Genomic DNA, 15,000 nt, shown 5'->3' with positions numbered 1-15,000 from the left:
ACTCCTCCCTAGACAGCTTTTTCTGCCGCTTAGGGTTTGACCCCAGTGTGGTGCTCGATCCACTGCAGGTAGCGATGCACGCGGGTGAACACGTCAGGGTGACCTGCTTCGCACCCTTCCGAAGAACCGTAGGAGGTGATGCCGTGGACCTTACCATCTTTATTAAGGGGACCGCCAGAGTCACCCTGAGGGATAAACGTCCTTCAATTACATCATCAATAAACATTAAGTATTCAAATAACAAATGAAGAAGCTGATTTTTAATTGATGAAACGACAATGAATTCACCAGCTTATTAGAACTCCTCATTGAAATTTCTATTTAATGAAGAACATGCAGATCAAAGAGAGAGAGAGAGAGAGAGAGAGAGAGAGAGAGAGAGAGAGAGAGAGAGAGAGAGAGAGAGAGAGAGAGAGAGAGAGAGAGAGAGAGAGAGAGAGAGAGAGAGAGAGAGAGAGAGAGTGTGTGTGTGTGTGTGTGTGTGTGTGTGTGTGTGTGTGTGTGTGTGTGTGTGTGTGTCCATGTGTGTGTGGGGGCTGGGGACGTTGAGTGGATCGTGTTGCCTTACGTTGCACGTTCCTTTGCCCCCCGAACTATCGATGCAGATCTGGCCGTCCTCCACAACGCCGTAGTAAGTGTTGCAGTCAGCCTGGTTCATGATGGGGACTTCGACTTCCTGGAGCACGTCAGAGATGCCAGTGGCGGCTGTGTTCAGGAGAGGACTCGTCAGGGAGGCACTTCAGCGTTCCGTGAGATGAAAAGTATTTTCATGCCAATAATAACGTTAATGATTATATATTCTCTCTCTCTCTCTCTCTCTCTCTCTCTCTCTCTCTCTCTCTCTCTCTCTCTCTCTCTCTCTCTCTCTCTCTCTCTCTCTCTCTCTCTCTCATCAAATCGCAAGATAACTGAAAACTCACAGTCCCGAATTTTGCCCCATCCAGTGGCAGTAACCAGCGTGCCCTCGGTTAAGTCAATGGAAGGCAATCGGACCGTCTTAATGGACGCTGAGGAAAGAAGCAGAGACGTGAAATTTTGATAACAGTTCTTAAGTCCTGATTCAAGTTTCCTGCATAGCTTATTAAGTGGTGTGACTCTGGGTGTGATGTTAGAAGGAATGATATGCGCCAAAAGTGTTGCGACCTTACAATGTCCCCCAAGTGTGTGTGTGTGTGTGTGTGTGTGTGTGTGTGTGTGTGTGTGTGTGTGTGTGTGTGTGTGTGTGTGTGTGTGTGTGTGTGTGTGTGTGTGTGTGTGTGTGTGTGTGTGTGTGTGTGTGTGTTCCTCCAACATGGAGTCATTAATGATCTTGTGTGCTACACTGCGAGAAGCTACATATTTCAAAATGTATGTGGAATATTTTCTAAGTGCAGAATTCACAAGGCAATAGTGTGCTTTCATTTCATATTACCGTTGATGTTAACTTTGACTGGGAGCTTGATCACAGCGATGTCGTTGATCAAGGCGAATTCGTTCCAATGCTCGTGGACTATGAAATCTTTGCTAACCAAAGTGACTTGAGATGATTCAAATATCCGAATGTTGTGCGCCCCCAGGACCACCTCTGCGAAGGTTGCGCTGGAGTAGATGAGTATACATTTTTATGTGGTTACTGGAATACTTATCGTAATATCAATGAGTCCTGTAACCGTATGTACAACTTACCCGTCCATGCAGTGAGCGGCGGTCAGCACCCACTCGTCAGAGATGAGGGAACCGCCGCAGAAGTACATGTCGTCAATGAAGAGAGCGACTTGGTGAGGCCAAGCGTGGGGTGTCGCCTCCTTGCCCCCCACGATGCGAGCTGTAGAACGAGTTACACTCTCTGAACTGCGCGTTCGAAAGGGCTACTTAACCTACTTAATTCAATATATTTTTAATGTAAAAGGGGAAAACTGGCCAAGAGCAACATAACGATAAAAAGGCTCACTTAGCTGCCAGTCCCTTTGCCTATTTGCTTATCTTATCAATTTATTTCCTTTTTCCTCTGATGAGTTCATTTTGATAAGCTAATGGGCTGCTTACAGGACTTCACGGGGCCGAAGGGCGTCACAAGGGGCTTGGGGGACCTCCAGTGCCACGGTCTGCCCGCCGCGGGGTTACCATTCTGGAGAGAGAGAGAGAGAGAGAGAGAGAGAGAGAGAGAGAGAGAGAGAGGGGGCGAAGAAGGAAGCAATTAACCCAATATGTTGCCGTTATTTCTCGTGTAGGTATTAAGGGGTGTAAGATGGAGATTTAACTTGGAGTCACAACTACTCACGGCGACGGCAACACAGACAAGCAGGAAAGTGAGCCTAGCGATCATGGCGGCGGCGGCGACGTGCCAACATAACGTTTAGTTGTTCTTTTATAGCGAGCGGACGCTGCGGTACATGGCTGGGAACTCAACATGTGAATTCCTATCTTTGCTATTTGTCTTTTTCCTCGTATTGAATGATAATTTAAGGTAGTAACAGACTTCTCCACCACTTCAAGGTCGTGATCATCGGGAACCAGTTTGCTTTCAATTAAAGTATACACATGATCGGTGATGCTTAAATTAACAGGAATAAAAGCGTCATCCCATCATGTTAGGCACAAGTCATCAGCAAAGCCATACAATTTGGTTTACTGTGAGGAAAGGTGTACTTGATTACACGTTTATTAAAGAGTGCAACGCAGTATTTACTTTAATGAAGGGTACTGTTATAATTGGCGCAATGGGGCTAATGTGCAGTGCGCCATGAAGCCCCAGGTGTGTGAGGAGCCAGCCGGCACTCAGCAGCCGCCATAATGAGAGAGCTCGCTTACCTCCTCTTCCTCTGCCTAGTTGTGGTTGTAAGGCAAACTTTTACGTGAAAATCTGTTAAGTTAAAAGTTTATGTTTAGCTGCGGTTTTACCTTGAAATGCTGATGATCAAAATCACCATCAGCTTGACCCAAAGGTTATTACTTCATTCTCTTTCTGGTGTAGAGCGGTAACCCCGCAGCGGACAAACCTTGGTACTGGACGTCTCCAAGGCCACTTGTTACCCCAATTAGTACTCCAACTGGGTCTATGAGGTCGTGTGAGTATCTGTCTTTTTCTTTAAGTGACTGTGCAGCATTAGAAAAAAAAAAGTGCTTGAGCTGAATATGATGACCCGCACAGCTCGCATCGTGGGCGGCATAGAGGCGGTGCCCCACTCCTGGCCTCATCAGGTGGGTCTTTTCATTGATGACATGTTCTTCTGCGGCGGTTCCCTCATCTCCAGCGAATGGGTGCTGACCGCCGCGCACTGCATGGACGGGTAAGAATTCTCTTGTTTCATTTTACATTTTCATTTGTCATTATAGTTCTAGTCTGCATTTATGAACATAAAGTAGAAACTACAGTCTCATATGAAGAACTTAAATTATAAGTAATTACAGACAACCTATGCATGATGTTATGAGCATCAAAGGAATAGATAAAGTAACGATGCAAATGACAAGATGGAAATGTGTCTCATATGTTCTTGTCTTCATTTATGACCATAGGGAGAGAAAACGAACGTGTCGGTAGCAGAAAGATAAAATGTCGAGAGATGTTTGTTTTTTATCAGATATATAGTTATCATCGTGAACCAATTATAGACGATGACAGTTCCATGACATCCATAACAACCGTTAGTGTTTAGGTCCACTGACCTTTGAAACTGGAACGTAAAGGCCTATAGAGAGGATCATGTTACTTTAGTTCATATGCCGTGAGGCCAGGGAAGGATGACGCTACTTGCCCTGCACCAACACTGACGCTTGAGTGCGGCATACCTTTATTTCTTACCTCTTGAACACGAAAATCACCAAGAAAGACTTACTGAGAGGAAATTCGCAGATCTCGAAAATGGTGAAGGTATTAATCTGACTTTGCAGAGCGGACTTCGTGGAGGTGGTGATGGGAGCTCACAACATCAAGAAGAAAGAGCCATGGCAACTTACAGTAAACAGCACCGACTTCTTCACTCACAAGGATTGGAATGCCACGATGCTCACCAACGACATTGCGCTCATCAAACTTCCCTTCTCCGTAACATTCAACAGTATGACTATCATTTGCACAATTCTTTCTAAACTCTACTTCCTTACAATGATTACTGGTATTTATCATGGCCACGGAGAAGATAGCCTTATTCTCAGGAGTGATCTTTTCTATTGATGAGCTTGGATTCTTGAAAAACTGTCACTAGAATCCTAAAAGCATCCTTGGAAAACATAGTACTATCTAGTACCTACTGAAGCCTCTTAGAGAAGCAATAGGTAGGATAATGGAATTTTATTTTCTTCCTGAACATGTTATAAAAATCTATAGGTTACTTACAGGAGAATGAAATCGTATGTTTCCTTCCTATAGACTACATCAATTCCATCCGCCTGCCTTCCTCTACCATTGGAACGGGCCATGTTGTCGTCGCCACGGGCTGGGGTCTCTATTCCAATGGTTCGGCTCACATATCAGATAATTATCTTTGTTATATAGTTTACTAATTATATTCTTGGTGCGATTCATCTTTTACTACATCTATCCTGCTGAGTAAACGGCCTACAAGTACTAATTTGTTTTGCACATTTCTTTGATTCTTTCTTTGAGTCCTTTGCAATTATCATGACATGCATAGATAAAAGTGGCGATCATATTCAGTCTAATGCTAAATTACTTTCAGATGCATCGGCCATATCACCGGTCCTGCGGCAGGTGGAACTAACGGTCATCAGCAATGTAGAGTGTCGGGAAGCATACCATCACTACATTCATCCTCAAGTTGTCTGCAGCGATGGCTCCTCCGGTAAAGGCACCTGCAATGTACGGCTGCTGTTTTCTCTGTATCTTATGGCCTTTGAAGGAAAATCCTATGAAAGAAAGAGCAAACTTGTATTTTTATATGAAAGAGAGACAGCGAAAAGGATGAAAAAAAGTATTTGTTGGTATCTGTTCCCAAACAATATCCAGAAGAACTATCCAAAATTATAATGGAAAAGAAACTACCTTCTCGCTAAGTTAACGTTTTCCTAATCGAACCAAGAAAGGAAGTCCGCTAAAGTTACCAGAGACCCAAGAGTAGTCAAAAAAGACTAACCAAAAGGCTTTAAACTACTTAGAGATTATAATATGGGACACGAATCTCTTTCAAACAATTTCCCTAATCGAATCCTGTCTTCTCAAGGGTGACTCAGGTAGCCCCCTCAACAAGGACGGGGAGATCTATGGCATCACATCCTTCGGGGCCGCTGTGGGATGCGCACTGGGCTACCCAGACGCCTTCACCCGGGTCTACCACTATCTCCAATGGATCCACGACAAGACAGGAATCACTCTCTGAACGACGCTGCCAGATTGGAAATAGTGACACACACACACACACACACACACACACACACACACACACACACACACACACACAGACAAACAAACAAACAAACAAACAAACAAACAAACAAACAAACAAACAATCAGATAAACACTACAACCTTCGGGAGAAACTTTAGTAACAAACTGCTGCTTTTATATAATTTCTTAAGCAACAATAAGCTCAAACTTGCACACACGCACACACACACACACACACACACACACACACACACACACACACACACACTCTCTCTCTCTCTCTCTCTCTCTCTCTCTCTCATTACGCATTGCAAGTGTGCTAACTGATTTGAGCTCTTAATTTCTAAAAATTAATGGAACATGATGGAAAAATTTAAAAAATTGCCCCCAACTGACTCACCATTTCTCTGTCTCACGTAACATTAAACGATGAATGTGGAATAATCACTCTCACGTTAATCATACAGAGGGGCATGAAGTGAGGTTGGTTAGATTAGGTTAGGTTAAGCAAAGGGACAGTGTACAGAGATCTCACAATTGGGTTCAGTCTGTCTTTTCTATGTATCTATCTATGCATCTATCTATCTGCTTGTAGATGTGCATATTTATCTTTGCAGTAATTCCTTTCTCTTTGTCTCTTTCTTTCTTTTGGGTGAGTCATCAGTAGCGAAACTAGCACCACACACACACACACACACACACACACACACACACACACACACACACACACACACACACACACACACACACACACACACACACACTACCGTGATGACAGTTCTAGTTTAGCCTGTTCTCTGCTGAATGAAGGGAACCACAACCTGAGGCGACACCTGCTTAAGTAGTATTCTTCACCTGCGAGAAATAACAGATGGAATAGGTTACAGGTCAGCAAGATATGAAAGGAGACGCAATATCGTAGTTTTCATTAACCTATACATGTCAAGTTTTTCATATACCTAAAGGAGTCTATAAATAACAAATAGAAGACTTTGCGCTGCATGGTTACTTAAGGAGCATCAGACCATGTGTTTTGAAATGTTTGTGTTTCATATAGGAGTTTTTTTTTTTTTTTTAAGGCCACGTATTTAATAATCATTTGCATCATCATAAGTGTTTTTTCGTTGAATTAGCACGAAAAGTATGAAGAATACTCCTGAAACGTTACGTAACTTTCCCTAAAGCTCTTAAAAGTACTCGAGATAAACTTGGCAAGGAAATATTTGAAAATACTGTTCCTGATTTTACTTCATGTTAGTGGTTCATAATAAACCTATTCAGTTATCTCGAGAATCTTGAAAAACATCCTTAACACCTTAACTTCCCTTTTACCTTTTATAAGTGATCAAGATAAACAGCGCAAAAAAAAAAAAAAAAAAAAAAATATATATATATATATATATATATATATATATATATATATATATATATATATATATATATATATATAAATAAATTGAGAATACTGTGCTTAGTTTTAGTTTGTTACTGATTCACGGAAGACTAATTCAATTAGCACTAGAATCATGAAAACCACTTTACAACTACCACACCGTACAAAAGTATGACATAAGCTTAGCGCAAAAGCTTGAGATTACACCTCCTAGTTTCATTTTAAGTCTATCATTTTCATGATAGACTTGCCTGACTGCCGTGGTGGACATCAGAGCCTTCTACGTGGGTGCAGAGTGGTCAGAACACCCGCGATGGTTAAGGAAATTACCCAAGACACAGAGGATACAGAAGTTATCTATCAGTACTGGTTCACAGATGAGTACACATGCACCCTGATAACCGCAGGTGAGACGTGCTGGTTGTAGCCACACACATGAATACACACGCGAAAAAAATAACAAAACAATAAACTAAAATGTAGTAATGATGATAATAATGCTAGATAAATAAGAAAAAATATTATTGCGTCCTTGAAAGATGGGAACTTACGCTCCCACGGGCTGAAACACTGACGATGATTAAAAAGTAAGATACCTGCAACGTACGTGTCTTGGTAAATAGGACGGTAATAACTATCTCTCTCTCTCTCTCTCTCTCTCTCTCTCGATTTGATCTGCTGATAATTTGCATGGAAACACACACACACACACACACACACACACACACACACACACACACACACACACACACACACACACACACACACACTAAAAAAAAAAAAAGTAAAAAGAGGAGGCGGAATTTTGCATCCTCTATTTAAAAACAAAACTATGTAAGAGAATGCAACACAAAAAACTGCCCTAAAATCATTTAAGTGGTTATGGGAAAAAAAGAATCTCCAGCAGTGAATACGATGTCACGTGCAGTGAATACAGTTTTAGAAAACGTTTGATACTTTTTTTTATTGTCTTTGCACTAAATACTATTTTTTTTTTTACTTATTTCTAGTTTCATTGTACATTTTTTCTTATTTCATAATTTACTTTTAAGATTTTTATCTATTTCATTTTTTTTCTTTTTACTTAGCTTGTTTTATTTATTTATTTTTTTGTGTGTGTGTGTGTGTGTGTGTGTGTGTGTGTGTGTGTGTGTGTGTGTGTGTGTGTGTGTGTGAATACGTTTAACCGTCGCATGTGATATGTCATGGTGGGTATCAAAGGACTAAAATTTGCGAACAGGTCACGGGACACTTGCACACTGACTCTTGAGAGTCATTCTATAAGTCAGGCGCATATTAACTAGAATAAAGCATAGTAGAATGAAATAAAGTAAAGAAATATGGTACTAATGAGAGCAATGAAATGCCAGTAAATATATCCACGCAAAAGGCGAGAAAACCTGAACTACATTAAAAACCATTGTGGTTAATTTGACACACATTATATCTCTGATTTTCCTTTACGCTTTCTCTCTCTCTCTCTCTCTCTCTCTCTCTCTCTCTCTCTCTCTCTCTCTCTCTCTCTCTCTCTCTCTCTCTCTCTCTCTCTCTCTCTCTCTCTCTCTCTCTCTCTCTCTCTCTCTCTCTCTCTCTCTCTCTATCTCTCTCAACATCTTTACATTTACCCCTCTTGAAAAAAGGCACTGCGTAAGAATCCTTCAGGCCAACACGTGGTAGTCCCTGTATAGAGTATGCCTACCACTTACTTATGTGATACATCCTCATTCGTGTATTTTTTCTAATATCCCTTTAATTAGCAAGCTGATGTGCAGATTTCTACTTATAATCTGCTCTACAATATATCTAATTTTATTAATTCATTTATCTATTTATTTGCTCATTTATCATATGTTTTCTTCCTTATTTATGCATTTACTACTTATCTGTTTATTTATCTATTCATGTATTCATTCATTCATTCATTTATTTTTTTACTTATTCATTCATTCATTCATTCATTTACCTGGGATACTTATTCATTCATTCATCCACTTATGCATTCAATCAATCTAATATTTCTCATACAACACGCTCATTTGGTCTTACTCTATTTAGTTACTTATTCATCAATTTACTTACCAATTCATTAATATCTTCCATGTAACCGCCTCCCTCGGCCTTCACTCCACACACTCGCACATCAGGTTACGTAACACAGCAGAGGCGGGTCAGCTGCCACCTGTACATGTCCCAGATTGCACTGGTGGTGGTGGCGCTATCGTGACCACCGCCATGACCTCGGAATTCCCGACTCTTCACTCGCTGTTCTCATTGCGGAGGAGGAGGAGGAGGAGGAGGAGGAGGAGGAGGAGGAGGAGGAGGAGGAGGATGGGGAGAGGGGAGGAGAAAAAGAAGTAGGGAAGGAGGATAGGGAGGCGTGGGGAGAGAACGAGGAATATTAGGAGAGGAATATGGGAAATTGGAGAGGGAAAATGGAGAAGAGGACGGAGCATATGAGATAGAAGAGGCAGGAGGAGGAAGAAGAAGGGGGGAGTGAGAAAATGGATACGGAGGTTGAAGGGGAATACACAGGAATACAAAGGAGCTAGTGTAAAAGAAAAAAACAAACAGAGCAACAGCCCAACTATAAGACCCAATGACGCTATATCTGTGACTGTCCCTTTATTACCACTACAGATTTTATGAGTAAGAGGTAAAAGAACAAGAAGGATGAGGGAATGAAGGAACACCATGCGGCACAGTGGGAGAGACAGTCACAGGAGAGAATAAAGATGTGGAAAGAGAAACATGTGACTATGCAATACTACATAAACTAAGGAGGAGGAGGTGAAGGAGGAGGAAGATGAAGAGGAGGAAGAGGAGGGCCAGCTTCGGATTGGAAGTAGGGCAGCTTTTGAGTGATTCATGAATTAATTAACGTATTGAATTCCATTATTTTTTTTATCTATTTCCTTATTCTCGGTTGTTTATTTATTTCGTGACAGTGTTTAGTTTGTCGCTTGGGGCATTTTGAACAGACCACGTACAATATACCGTTTTGAATTTGTATAAGTAGTATGGGTAGTATATGTAGTATAAGTAATAATTGGAGTTAGCATTGAAATATAAATGTCCATGTCGATTAGCGTTCTATTCATTGTACGAAGAAAGGAAAACAAGCAGCAGAATAAAAGAAAACAATGAGTATAAAAATAACTCAATGTTTCAGCAAGAGGAATTAGCTAAAATAACGTTTGAGTAGAAATGATCATATTGAAACAAAAACAAAAGCACAATGACAGAACAAAGAAAACAACAATAAAACATATCATTACACTAATTTATTCATATGTTTTGTTTACTGAGAGAGAGAGAGAGAGAGAGAGAGAGAGAGAGAGAGAGAGAGAGAGAGAGAGAGAGAGAACACTACTGCAGCCTCGGAAAGGAATTACCTGACAAGCCGAAGTACTGTGCTTCAGGCGGCGGGTTTTCCCTTAGTAATGAAGGCTGCACTAATAAGTCATGGTGTGAATAGTCACCTGCACCGACCACTACGCTTTAGCCACTATCGGTGCCACGCGTGTGTGTGTGTGTGTGTGTGTGTGTGTGTGTGTGTGTGTGTGTGTATGCTGCAGATTTAGATTAGGCTGTTGCGTTCGTCAGATGACCTGCCCCACTGTTCTTCCCACACCAAACTTTCTTCAGTGATCGAAGTCTTTCAAACCATGTTAATTTCCATGAAATATTCAATCCACACGTTCTATCACGTTTCGCTTTTTTCATTTTTTTTATTTGTATATATAAATCATTTATGTTTTGAATTTTTACTTTTCTCTATTTCTTATGTAAGAGAGACACTACATAACGGTCACAAAATAAACAAAAAAAGAAAGATGAAAAATAGCCTATTGAGATACCACTCCATAACTTTATCCTACTACTCTCATCCTTCAATATCTTTTCATTACTTAGTGAAAAGGTTACAACATTCAGGTTGGAGAGCACAAGATCTAAGAAAATTGGCTGCATGAAGTGTACGTGAATATTACGTGTACATATTCTTATAGCTTACGACCTTACGCTCCTACAAACACCTTACCTAAACTGAACTGGAGTGATGGTCTGCCATACACCCCATATGATATACATTAAAAGATCCACGTTGACAAATATTTAGTTGCACGTTTTCATTGAGTTGGTACAGTGTGTGTGTGTGTGTGTGTGTGTGTGTGTGTGTGTGTGTGTGTGTGAGATAGATGATACGGGGGGATGTGCATGCATCTTATCGTTCAGTCATAAGAGATTACGTAATTCATATCATACATCACAGGGATTGTGGAGTATCAAAGATCTGTTTCCTGGGTGCATGGATTCCCACGGTGATGAAAACAATGTAGGTAGACACGAGAATGTAGCTTATAAAAGCCCAAGAAGCTGCAAGCAAAGTATCATTCTTCACCATGATCTCCAAGCTCGCCCTTCTTCTTCTAAGCGTCGCCGTTGCCGTAAGTGAACAACTTGGTTATTATATTATCAAAGTATCAAATCTAACGGAAATATCTCTGTGTTCTTAATTTACAGTGCTGGCAAGACATCTTTACTGTAACTCTCCTTTGCTTTTTGTAGAGACTTGGACGGTCGGTCCTTGATCGTGCTGGGGCAGGCAGGGTTTCAGAAAAACGCCTGTGCAGAAATTTATGTGTATAGACATGTCTAAGTTGTCGTTAAATTGACTTAAGAATCGTCCACTGTGATCACTTATCCTGAGGGTGAAGGACTGAGACAAGGAAGAAGGAAAAGAAACAAGGAATATTAGGTTGCCATCAGTATGAGACTTTTCACCTTGCTTTTAAGGTTTATTGAATCTGTAAAGTTACTCACGACACTGTTGCTCCAAGGACCACGCACTTTGCAATATTGAAAATACACCAAACGTTTAAAATTGTACAATGAATAGCTTGATAGCGATTTCTCTGTCTTGAAAAAACATTGTCTTTATTGTATTAATCTCTCAATTTTTCCTCCACAATTTTCAAAAACCTGCAAAGTAGAGAAAGTCAAATCGCAACGAGATTTTGTGTTTAGGAGATACATCACTCAATATTGCCTTATTCTTCTTGTGGTCAAGTAACTGCCCTAACTCTTGCGGTATCTCTTATAATACAGTATTGATTTAATCATATCAGACAAGATCAATGTCTTTACTTCTTTTCCCGGCAGAGCGGTAACCCCGCGGCGGGCAAGCCATGGCACTGGAAGTCACCCAAGCCGTTGGTCACTCCCATCGGTCCCGTGAGGTCCTGTAAGTAGTCAGCTGTGCCTTACTTCAAACACAACGTTAAGGAATAATATATGCAGAGAACACAAATGCCCATTCTGACTCTCAACCTAATTCTGCCCATTTCACAGCTCGCATCGTTGGCGGCCATGAGGCGACGCCACACTCATGGCCCCACCAGGTGGCTCTCTTCATTGACAACATGTACTTCTGCGGCGGCTCCCTCATCTCCAACGAGTGGGTGCTGACTGCTGCTCATTGCATGGACGGGTAAGTTCAGCACAACTTCCTTCGTTTTTGTTTTACATGAATTACATCTAATCATCCAATTCTCGGCTAGACAAATTTTACACATTCACCTACATCATTCTAGAGACATGTCTAGTCTATTACAGTCTCTTTAATTATTTTGTAGCCTGGAAAATATAAAATTAAACGCCTGTTGTCTATTTTCTTTCCGGGTGTCCAAGTGAACATTTTTTTTACAGTTTCCTGGATGCCTTGGCTTTGTCAATAAGGGTTAAAATAATAGTGACGACAAAGTATAACACTGACTATTCCCACTTATGTTACAGTGCTGGCTTTGTGGAAGTGGTGATGGGCGCCCACAACATCCGACAGAATGAAGCCTCGCAGGTGACACTGACCAGCACCAACTTCTTCACCCACGCAGATTGGAACTACTTCAGCCTAAAGAATGACATCGCTCTTATTAAGCTCCCAAGCGCTGTCTCCTTTAACAGTTAGTCCAATGATGTGTTTCTCTCTCTCTCTCTCTCTCTCTCTCTCTCTCTCTCTCTCTCTCTCTCTCTCTGTGTGTGTGTGTGTGTGTGTGTGTGTGTGTGTTTGGTCATTCACCTGTATAACAGTGTAACATTTTCGCACGGAGTAGATCAGAAAAAGCATTACACACTCATATACCAATTATTCATTCAAACTAATATCCCCGTGTCTCCTAGAAGTAAGGAATAGTCTCGTAGAGCACCTACGTACACTACATCCCAGTGGCTTAGGCACTGCACCACTGACTGTAAGAATATATATATATATATATATATATATATATATATATATATATATATATATATATATATATATATATATATATATATATATATATATATATATATATATATATATATATATATATATATATATATATATGAAAGACCTTGGTATTTAGATATATCGTTATTCATCTTTGCAGGCTACATCCAGCCAGTATCCCTCCCCTCGAGTGACGTGTCTGTGGGCACCATCGTCACCCCGACTGGCTGGGGCAGGCCCTCTGACAGTGAGTACATTTCAGTTTCATCACATTTATAGTAATATTAAAGTTAGCAATAATTTTCTAATCAAAACAGGTTTTATTTATTTTTTATCGCTATATAATGTTATTGTTATTGTTATTATCATTCTTCTTTATTTAAACACTACTATTACCATTACCATTCATGTCTTCTTTATTTAAACACTATTATTACTATCACCATTCATGTCTTTCTTAATTTCTCTCTATGCAACAATCAGGCTCCGGTGGAATTTCTGACGTGCTGCGCGAAGTCGATGTCCCCATCATGAGCAACTCAGACTGCAACGCAATCTACGGCATTGTGACTCCCGGAAACATCTGCATTGACAGCACCGGCGGCATGGGCACGTGCAACGTAAGACCTTTTTCCTACATTTTTACCATCTTACTTTGATAGGAAACTCGTCTTAGTATATGAATAAATTGAAAGAAAGAAAGGGAGAAAAAAAAGGAACAAGTGAATAAAAAACAAAGGGATCAAGGATGTACCGAAGGAAGTCAGCAAATATATATATATATATATATATATATATATATATATATATATATATATATATATATATATATATATATATATATATATATATATATATATATAGACACACACACACACACACACACATACACACACACAGATAGATAGATAGGCAGACAGGCAGTTTTGCATTACAATGTCTTCTTATCTGATCCGAAAAAAAAGAATAGATAAAAACAAAAACTGTAAATCAAACTTACACGAACCCTGAACAACACAGAAGAAAAATAAGAAGTGAGTTATCTCAAGTTCTGATGATGTTTCAGGGTGACTCTGGCGGTCCCCTCAACCACGGCGGCAAGACCTACGGTATCACCTCCTTTGGGTCCGCTGCTGGTTGCGAGAAGGGCTATCCCGATGCCTTCACCCGCGTGCACTACTTCCTGGACTGGATCAAGAAGAACACTGGAGTCACCCCTTGAGCACCACGAGGTCATCTGAGATAGAAGAGGCGGCCAGCGAGTTTTGGAGATCTGTTTATTGCTAGTGTAGGAGCTCCATTTCCTTTCTTGCCTCACCGCTGTGATGTAGCAGCTGTCCGTAGATAATAACATTCAATAAATTCTACGACAGTATAAACGAGTTAGTGAATCCATTATTTTTCACCTCTTTCCTAAAATTGAATGATCAGCCTGACTTGATGGTGTTTATCATTTTAATGATCACAGATATAACAATAAACTGTCAGAGAGAGAGAGAGAGAGAGAGAGAGAGAGAGAGAGAGAGAGAGAGAGAGAGACGGTAATATGTCATGAGATGTTATAATCTACAACTTCCATTTATCCTGGACACTGTATAATGAACACAGTAAACACACAATAGAAGGATTTAACGAAGAATGTTGAGATGGACACCAAGTTAACGGCTTTGCCAGTGATAGTGTAAAGTTGTAAACACGGTGATAATCGTCGAGGTAAGGCGAGTGTGCTAAACTGCACCGAATTTCTTGGTTCTGCTATGAAGCTATGGTATATGAGGCAGGAAGATTTTAACGTCCGAAACCAAATAAAAAGAATCAGGACTAAGAAATATGAACTATGCACGAAATGTTTTTATGGTGGGTCTTCGCAAGTAACGGCGCGATCGTATATAGACAAATAGATAATTTCTTAAATGTATGAAAGGTAGTAAATAGGACGTCTTTCTCAGCACCTTTACACAAATACAAGAGGTGAGATGCGTGTAACACACTAGGATGTTTGGTAATAGCAGCGTT

The 15,000-nt window shown here is 40.5% G+C and overlaps 4 protein-coding genes and 1 long non-coding RNA gene across 7 annotated transcripts in view; 3 read left to right on the top strand and 2 right to left on the bottom strand.

The window, feature by feature from the left end:
- The window catches only part of LOC123520701 (chymotrypsin BII-like), a 2,594-nt gene extending 181 nt beyond the window's left edge, over positions 1-2,413 (bottom strand). The window contains exons 1-7 of the mRNA XM_045283234.1: positions 2,261-2,413; positions 2,026-2,107; positions 1,666-1,804; positions 1,412-1,578; positions 921-1,007; positions 569-705; positions 1-185 (exon numbers count right to left, since the gene is read on the bottom strand). The exon at positions 1-185 is cut by the window's left edge and continues 181 nt beyond it. Coding sequence (XP_045139169.1) covers positions 30-185; positions 569-705; positions 921-1,007; positions 1,412-1,578; positions 1,666-1,804; positions 2,026-2,107; positions 2,261-2,305 — 813 coding nt within the window. The 5' untranslated portion in view covers positions 2,306-2,413 and the 3' untranslated portion in view covers positions 1-29. The remainder of the gene's footprint in view (positions 186-568; positions 706-920; positions 1,008-1,411; positions 1,579-1,665; positions 1,805-2,025; positions 2,108-2,260) is intronic.
- Positions 2,414-2,537: 124 nt separating this feature from the next.
- Positions 2,538-5,357, top strand: LOC123520699 (chymotrypsin BI-like). Its single transcript, XM_045283232.1, has 7 exons — positions 2,538-2,817; positions 2,954-3,047; positions 3,131-3,269; positions 3,874-4,040; positions 4,352-4,438; positions 4,662-4,801; positions 5,163-5,357. The coding sequence occupies exons 1-7, from the start codon at positions 2,773-2,775 to the stop codon at positions 5,316-5,318; spliced, it is 828 nt and encodes a 275-aa protein (XP_045139167.1). The 5' UTR covers positions 2,538-2,772; the 3' UTR covers positions 5,319-5,357.
- LOC123520702 lies at positions 4,583-6,639 on the bottom strand. 2 transcript variants are annotated; one of them, XR_006679341.1, is made up of 2 exons: positions 6,094-6,639; positions 4,583-4,848 (listed from the first exon to the last, which is right to left on the bottom strand). It is a non-coding gene; the product is annotated as an uncharacterized LOC123520702 (long non-coding RNA). The 2 variants fall into 2 exon arrangements; XR_006679340.1 differs by having other exon boundaries at positions 4,583-4,794.
- Positions 6,640-11,015: 4,376 nt separating this feature from the next.
- Positions 11,016-14,367, top strand: LOC123520700 (chymotrypsin BII-like). Its single transcript, XM_045283233.1, has 7 exons — positions 11,016-11,164; positions 11,880-11,961; positions 12,069-12,207; positions 12,513-12,679; positions 13,145-13,231; positions 13,468-13,604; positions 14,051-14,367. The coding sequence occupies exons 1-7, from the start codon at positions 11,120-11,122 to the stop codon at positions 14,204-14,206; spliced, it is 813 nt and encodes a 270-aa protein (XP_045139168.1). The 5' UTR covers positions 11,016-11,119; the 3' UTR covers positions 14,207-14,367.
- Positions 14,368-14,512: 145 nt separating this feature from the next.
- The window catches only part of LOC123520698 (D-threo-3-hydroxyaspartate dehydratase-like), a 10,195-nt gene continuing 9,707 nt past the window's right edge, over positions 14,513-15,000 (top strand). Inside the window, exon 1 of one of the 2 annotated variants that reach the window (XM_045283231.1) lies at positions 14,513-15,000. This exon is cut by the window's right edge and continues 175 nt beyond it. The gene's annotated coding sequence lies outside the window, so the exon portion shown is untranslated. The other variant, XM_045283230.1, reaches the window with a different exon arrangement.

This window comes from Portunus trituberculatus, chromosome 47 (genome assembly GCF_017591435.1).
Source record: "Portunus trituberculatus isolate SZX2019 chromosome 47, ASM1759143v1, whole genome shotgun sequence".
NCBI classification, from domain to species: Eukaryota; Metazoa; Arthropoda; class Malacostraca; order Decapoda; family Portunidae; genus Portunus; species Portunus trituberculatus.
Note: the sequence above shows the minus strand (reverse complement) of the source record. Positions and strands in the feature narration are given on the sequence as shown.

What these genes read in the sequence shown, in the direction of transcription:
- LOC123520700 (XM_045283233.1), top strand. Translation starts at nt 11,120, where the DNA reads ATGATCTCCAAGCTCGCCCTTCTTCTTCTAAGCGTCGCCGTTGCC. An exon ending in CATCGGTCCCGTGAGGTCCT is followed by an intron (nt 11,962 to 12,068) that starts GTAAGTAGTCAG and finishes CCCATTTCACAG; the next exon opens with CTCGCATCGTTGGCGGCCAT. An exon ending in CTGGGGCAGGCCCTCTGACA is followed by an intron (nt 13,232 to 13,467) that starts GTGAGTACATTT and finishes TGCAACAATCAG; the next exon opens with GCTCCGGTGGAATTTCTGAC.
- LOC123520699 (XM_045283232.1), top strand. Translation starts at nt 2,773, where the DNA reads ATGAGAGAGCTCGCTTACCTCCTCTTCCTCTGCCTAGTTGTGGTT. An exon ending in AACTGGGTCTATGAGGTCGT is followed by an intron (nt 3,048 to 3,130) that starts GTGAGTATCTGT and finishes TGACCCGCACAG; the next exon opens with CTCGCATCGTGGGCGGCATA. An exon ending in GCCGCGCACTGCATGGACGG is followed by an intron (nt 3,270 to 3,873) that starts GTAAGAATTCTC and finishes CTGACTTTGCAG; the next exon opens with AGCGGACTTCGTGGAGGTGG.